Source organism: Wasmannia auropunctata, unplaced genomic scaffold, assembly GCF_000956235.1.
Source record: "Wasmannia auropunctata unplaced genomic scaffold, wasmannia.A_1.0 LD336001.1, whole genome shotgun sequence".
NCBI classification, from domain to species: domain Eukaryota; kingdom Metazoa; phylum Arthropoda; class Insecta; order Hymenoptera; family Formicidae; genus Wasmannia; species Wasmannia auropunctata.
Window position 1 is genome coordinate 336,116 of NW_012026889.1, and position 6,622 is coordinate 342,737.

The 6,622-nt window shown below is 44.7% G+C and overlaps 3 protein-coding genes across 3 annotated transcripts in view; 2 read left to right on the plus strand and 1 right to left on the minus strand.

Annotated features, from left to right (window-relative positions):
• LOC105453218 (MICOS complex subunit Mic60) overlaps positions 1-3,786 on the minus strand; it is a 35,198-nt gene extending 31,412 nt beyond the window's left edge. The window contains exons 1-9 of the mRNA XM_011694979.1: positions 3,705-3,786; positions 3,169-3,254; positions 2,720-2,788; positions 2,232-2,447; positions 2,082-2,155; positions 1,804-1,911; positions 1,510-1,720; positions 1,017-1,428; positions 722-856 (exon numbers count right to left, since the gene is read on the minus strand). Coding sequence (XP_011693281.1) covers positions 722-856; positions 1,017-1,428; positions 1,510-1,720; positions 1,804-1,911; positions 2,082-2,155; positions 2,232-2,447; positions 2,720-2,788; positions 3,169-3,254; positions 3,705-3,749 — 1,356 coding nt within the window. The 5' untranslated portion in view covers positions 3,750-3,786. The remainder of the gene's footprint in view (positions 1-721; positions 857-1,016; positions 1,429-1,509; positions 1,721-1,803; positions 1,912-2,081; positions 2,156-2,231; positions 2,448-2,719; positions 2,789-3,168; positions 3,255-3,704) is intronic.
• Positions 3,787-3,830: 44 nt separating this feature from the next.
• LOC105453217 (39S ribosomal protein L35, mitochondrial) lies at positions 3,831-5,456 on the plus strand. The gene is made up of 4 exons (XM_011694978.1): positions 3,831-3,896; positions 4,650-4,806; positions 4,907-5,047; positions 5,155-5,456. The coding sequence occupies exons 1-4, from the start codon at positions 3,866-3,868 to the stop codon at positions 5,384-5,386; spliced, it is 561 nt and encodes a 186-aa protein (XP_011693280.1). The 5' UTR covers positions 3,831-3,865; the 3' UTR covers positions 5,387-5,456.
• Positions 5,457-6,185: 729 nt separating this feature from the next.
• LOC105453252 (fumarylacetoacetate hydrolase domain-containing protein 2) overlaps positions 6,186-6,622 on the plus strand; it is a 6,609-nt gene continuing 6,172 nt past the window's right edge. The window contains exon 1 of the mRNA XM_011695043.1: positions 6,186-6,486. Within this exon, the coding sequence (XP_011693345.1) occupies positions 6,343-6,486 (144 nt within the window). The 5' untranslated portion in view covers positions 6,186-6,342. The remainder of the gene's footprint in view (positions 6,487-6,622) is intronic.

The following is a 6,622-nucleotide window of genomic DNA, read 5'->3' on the forward strand; positions in this document are numbered from 1 at the left end:
TATCACCGTGATCTCTCTATTCGTCCGCTTTACAACCTGAGCACCACCATTTCCACCGCTCGGTTTTTAACTGTCCCCTCCCCCCTCGTTCTCCCCGTCATTTTTTCCCTTTCATCTGAGAAATACATTTTCTCGGAAATCTCAGAAATTTTTTTTGCGCTTCGCACGATTATCATCGCGGAACGATTTAATGAAAGAAACTTATTTTACGCCGATCTCTCTTTAATTCGCGCGAATATATCCGCACCGCAAGGACAGGAGCTGGATTTCACGCGCGAACGCGTGGCCCTGCGGAGCCATCTAAACGCTGGGGCAACATTAATAATGGCGCTAAAGCTCGCGTATATTTGTATTTGTATACTAAGAGAACGGGGATGGAGCGCATAAAAGCATGCAACATCGGCCGGTGCACGATTTGCATGCCAAACAAGGCGCTTTGAGGCCATCTGAATCGTGCTTGGATATATATCTTCTCTCATAACGAGACATGTATACGCGCATTATAGAATTAGCATTTCTCTGCAGCAGAATGCACGAACGGAGAGATATGATAATGTACAACGGGATAACACGTCGCGTTACGCTTGTAAATTACGATTAACAAATTTATAATTCTGCACGAAATTCTGAGAAATTCCGAGAAAATTAATTTTCTGTAGATAAGGGTCTGTGCTCGCGATTCATGTTTTCGAGTTGAAAATATATTTAAAAAATTTCGTACCTGTTTCGCGTGTTTATCTTCAAGCTCGATCTTCTCCTGGTTAACCGCGAGGGAGAGCAGCGCGTCCAGCTTTTCTTGAGTTGCGTCCTCACCCGCCGTCCTCAATGCCGATTTCACTTTAGCTTCGCTGACTGTCTGTAATTAAATAATTTTTCTCTGAAGACACTGATATTATCGACACATTATCAATCTTGTACGAAAAATCGGGTCTTGTTATAGCACGAAAGCGTTTCGGAAATATAAATCTAGCAAAGGCTATCGAGATTAGTCAAATAAATAATGCTAACAAACTCACTCTTAATTTCTCCAGCTCCTTTTGCAAATTGTTGACTTTGTGATACATATGCAGGACGAATAAATCGAAGGCTTCTTCGTTGACGGACAGCTTCTTGTCATGAATATTTATATGGGGAAACAGAATTTGCAATTCTTCGTTGAAATTCTCTCGTGCCGTTTGAACCTGCTTCCAGTAGCGCTCCGCGACGTTGCTGTTCTGTAATTCGTCGGCGTATTTTTTCTTGGCTTCGTCCACGTCGTCCATAATTTTTCTAATATTTCGTCTCGCAGCTGTTTTCATGTGAGCGGCCGCTTCAAGCATAGGTTCATCGATTAAATTGTACATGCGTTTGAGCGAGTCTAACGCATCTTTCGCATGTTCGTCTGCCTGCTGTACGGCCTGTTTCCTCTTTTCCGTCGCATCCTTTAACCTGTGAACGTGACAAATCTGATTACATAATCAGATACGTAAGCGAAGTGTAAAACGATTACGCAAGCATAACGACGGTTACCTTTGCCAGACGACTCCGTTTGTCGTAACGCCGACATTTTCAACCACCTTGATTACATCCTGATTGTATGCCTGAAGCGCGGACGATGCCTTGTGGTAGGCCGCGATAGCTTTAGCGGCAGCTTCGCCACAGTACGTTTCTAACTCGACGAGATTTTGCGGTATCAATTCATCGTGCACAGTTTTAGCAGGCGGCGCTGGCTTCTCAACCACTATAAAGAGAAATATAAATTATTCAATTACCTTCCACCAAAAGCTTCGTGCAAAACGATTACAAGAAAGGATGCAAACGTACCAACATCTACTTTCTCGCCCTTCTCTTTACTAACACGAATTTCGGTGTAATTCTTGTTAATAGGCGCTTCTTTCTGCTCGACCAGCGGTTTAAAAGCTGACTTGGGCGCTACAGTACACACATGCGATTGTTAAAAGTTAGTGGGGGGTATTATTTATTAAATATGCAATATATCTAATCCTAAAAAAGATCGAGAAAAGGAACTATATATAAAAAAAAAGTACGAAAAAAAAAGGCACGGACAGGAGGTAAGGAATTAGGCATGGATTGGGACTCACGTATGTATTCTAAAACTTTTGTGTACTGTATTCTTGCCTGACCTGGTGTTTCCTTGTTGAACATGCCCAATATTCTGTAAAGAAAATTCATGTTTCAGTGAAATAAATAATTGTCGTGATTAACATTATAAATAATTTTTATTATCTTACGTCTGCTTCAATGTTTCCAAGAGCGTAAGTACAAAGTCGAGGTAGTTGGAGTCTTCTTGGAAGATAACTCGGATAGCTTTGTCCGTGCCGGGAATCCATCCTTCGAGGGTAGCCCGAAGCTCTGGGTCATGCTTCACGTACGTTAGTATTCCTAAGGTACCACCTATCGTGACAGCGCCTAGAGTTATCAGCGTTCCCGATCCCCCACTGTTGTCACTGTTATGAGAAAAGCAAGCAATTAAAATAAATCTATTTAAAACAAAGTGGCTTTCTTTTTCTTTTTCTCGTGGCATGGGTACACAGCCAAACCGACACGAATAGTCATATCATGTAAATCATCAGAAAAATGATAAATTAAATTCTATCGCTCATCAAAAGTTGACAACACTCGCTATCAATATACTACTCGACAAACCCATGAAATACAGCGCTGGTAAAACGCATTAATTTCACAAATAACGCGCTAAAGATTCTCAAGTTTCATGTACCTTTTTGGCGGTGCGGTCGAATACTTGGGCCCAGTAATCCTGGATATAAGTCTGACGTCCCTGCATTGTCTAAAAAAAATACATTATATTTTCACATATAGATATATAAGATGCACATACCAAAAAAAAATTAAATTATATCGCTCATCAAAACATGACAACTCTCGCTATCAATGACTACTCGTGACAAACCCGTGAAGTACAGCGTTGGTAAAATCACGAACGTGGCAGGTGCCATTCATAAAATTGCTCATCCTTATTTTAGGAGAACACATGCACGAACATAACCTCACCGCGTGCCGCACAAAATCGCTCGTAAACAGCGTAAAACATAGTGTCACCCGGGTCTTGGGACTGACAAGCCGCGAGGACGATCTCCGGCGGACAACGAACCACGTTCGACAGGCGGCGAGGCTTGTCGAGACCCGGACTTCGGTCGACGGACTCACCTTCCATCCGGCTCGTACTTGACGCGCGCCCGTGTCTCGTAGTATCTGGCAGTCAGATGTAATCTGGAGCAGCCGTGTTTTTTGACCTGAAAGGACAAACGACGACGGGATCAGAGAGATTCCGGAGTTATGTAAGCCCTCGCGGAAAACATGCCATCTTTGTCACGCGCGTGAAGCGCGCGCGGGCCGGGAAACATCGTCCCGCGGTCGGGCACTCGTCCGGGGGATGTCTTCCCCCCTTAGGGGAACGGGGGGAGGGGATCGTCGTCGTCGCGACTCATCGCGACTCCACGGGGCTCGTGTCGTCGGCGACGTGCAACAAGCCGACGACGGCGGTGGAGTCGGTCGACGTCGGGATCGTCGCGCGGCACTGTCGCGAGGACACACGGACGTCACGGTGCGCGATCGCTGTCGTCATGCGGTCGCTCCGCTCGCGAGACGATCACCCCCCGCGGACATTCCGCACGCGGACGATCCCGCCCGGACGATCGCGCGCCGCCCGGCCGCGGCCCTCTCGCGCGCGCGGGGCTACGTACCCGATTCAGACCGTTGCACGGAAATTTTAATCCAATTCGGAACATCTTTCGAGCGGGGCCGGTCAGGACAGCCAGCGCCGGGAAAGGGGGAACGACGGCACGGGGAAATTGGAAAACAGCTGGTCGGGCGCGGAACTGGACGGAACTGCGCGAAAAGAAGAATGCTGCGTGCCGTGAGCGCGGCGCTGCGAGGTGGGTGTTGCGCGTGTTCCACAGCCGAACCGTGGGGCGATCGGTGGTCGCGAGGTACTGTCACGCGTCGACCGTGCGTCGCACCATGATACACCGGCGAGCTCGCGTATCGTCGCGTCGCGGACGACGGAATGCGCGACGGCGACGACGAGGGAGGTTAGGTTCGCCTCGCCGTGACGCGTGGACTGGCGCGGGGAACGTCGCGGAATCGGAACGCGGGCGCGCACGTTTCAACGTGCACTTGGAAGACTTCTCGTCCTCGAACGGACGTCGAGATTCACGGTCTTCTCGATTGTGGATTTCCAATCCACAGGAGCGTTTAATTAATCACGTTTAATTAATCACGTTTAATTAATGATTTGCCTAATTAAATTCTACGTAGATCAATGAGCAATAGTTTCCCGAATGCTCGTTTCAACTCGAAAAAAATCGAGCGTGAGAGCGGTCCATAAAGAAAGTTCGACATTCCGCTTGCGCGATTGTATGTACATATAAATATATATATATATATATATATATATATATACATATATACATATATATATATGTACATATTTAATATAAATTAAAGAATAATTATTATTAATTTACTTATTAATATATAAATATGTATGTATTTATATGTACATATTCGAGATACTCATACGTGATTATCTGATTGCATACATATATTCAAGACATAAAACATTCTTCCCCGAGTTTGTAATTTTTTTATCTCGCAAACACACATACTGAACTTACGTATTCTTGCAGGGGTCGCAGCGAAAGCGACGAGTACGACTGTGACAAATTGTGTTGCTTCAAGATGCAATCCCGTCTTGAGCTGCATTCAACACAGAGGTTTTGGAGCACTGTCAATCGCCGTCCAGAAATGGGCAGCCACAGGACCTGTGCAACATAAGATATTAAAGTAATGTAGAATGTGCAGAAGTGATGTTTTGTGGAACATAATATATTATGTAAATAATAAGACATCAAGTCGCTACGTAAAAGTAATGTTATGCTTTCAGCCATGCGGCGACGGAAAATCGTCTAGCTCTGCCAGCAGAACCTGTTAATGTGCCAGTGAGAACGCTAATCAAGTTCTCTATGTCAAAAGGAAAGCGGAAAACCGTGAAGACAGTCCTGACACGTTTCTACCGACTCGACTGGTAAAATATTTCAAGGATTTATCATAAAGCAATCTCGAAAGTTATAGATCGCATTGAAATACTCCTGTAATAGAAATTGAACTTCGAACAATAACAACGTGTTACAGGGGTGTCTGGATCAGAACGAGGTCAGGTCGGCACAACAAGCTGTGGACAAAATCGTCAAGTAGGAAGAAGAGATTGCGGCGACACGTGTTCTGCAATGCCACGCAGTCGACGCTGCTGGACAAGATGGTGTCCAAGTACTGGAAGAGACGGCACTACTACGTCGACGATCCGTACGAACCGTATCACGACCGCGAAGAGTTTCTAATCACCCGGAAGAAACCGTTACCTTAATCTAATTGTTAATTGCTAGACATTTGTGAGCTTTCGATTGAAGGAATATTAAAGGATGCTATCGAGTGGACCTCATTGTCTTTTATCTAAGTATTAAATTATATTTATTTTGAAGAAATCGATGGAAGAGGGAGAAAAGGAAAAGCGCGAGAAATCGCCGATTGCAACGAAATGCTCAAGAAACGCGATATTGCGCAATGCTTATCTTATACTCTTATTATCTTTTTTCGACGTAATCGAACGTTTTATAATGATACTGTCTATCTTTCATGGTGTGTCAACATATTCTGTGTTCATACAATCTTATTAAGTGTCCATACAGATACATGCTTTCGAAATTTAGATTTATATGATATTTATATTCATATATTTATATGATAAAGATATGAAGATGAATATCTTCATATCTTTATCGAGGTTCTAGTAAACAGTCAACTATTAAATAGCATTTATCGCTATTGATAGTATTGTGTAACATTATATATACATATATAAACAAATATTGATTATTACTGGAACAAAAAAATCTCTTTGCAAATCTCTACTTATTACAGTAATAGTTATGCGATTCGTGTTTCTTGTCGCAGATGTCAGCGTTATTTATTGGCACGATCGATATTGCTTCAAAACGATAAGATAACATTGTGCAAAATCACGTTTTGCGAACATCTCATTGCATTCAGCGATTTCGCTCGTTTTATCCTTTTCTCCCTTTTCCATCGATTTCTCCAAAATTGCAATTTGATCGGCCTCTTCGCTTTTTTATCTGTCAAGCGATCACGTGGTCGGATACCCTACGTGCCGAGCGGCTCGAGAGAGCGTGGCCTCAGTTGCGTCTCGTCTTTCACGGCGTTCGTGTCTCCCCATCGACATCGACTTCTCATCATTCTCTCTGTCTCGCTCCCTGCTCGCGTATCTCCCTCTCTCCCTGCCGGCGATAACGTATAAAAATAAATATGCCGTATCGCGGTAAATTACGACTGCTCGGCAGAGTGTGCCTCGCGTTCAGTAACGGAAAGACCGAGGGCAATCCGTGTTTCGCCGTCGCCAGCATTGCCGGCAGCAGAAACTTCTCTGTGAGCCACACGCTCGATATGAGGTGAGCATATACCTATAACCCAGGGCTGTAGCACACGGCGGGCATCTCTTGCGTTTCGGCTGATCGACGAGAGCCTTCGAACGTCGTGTAATTCCGTCGCGATTCCGGCGCCCCAGAAATTGTTTCGATCTCATGAT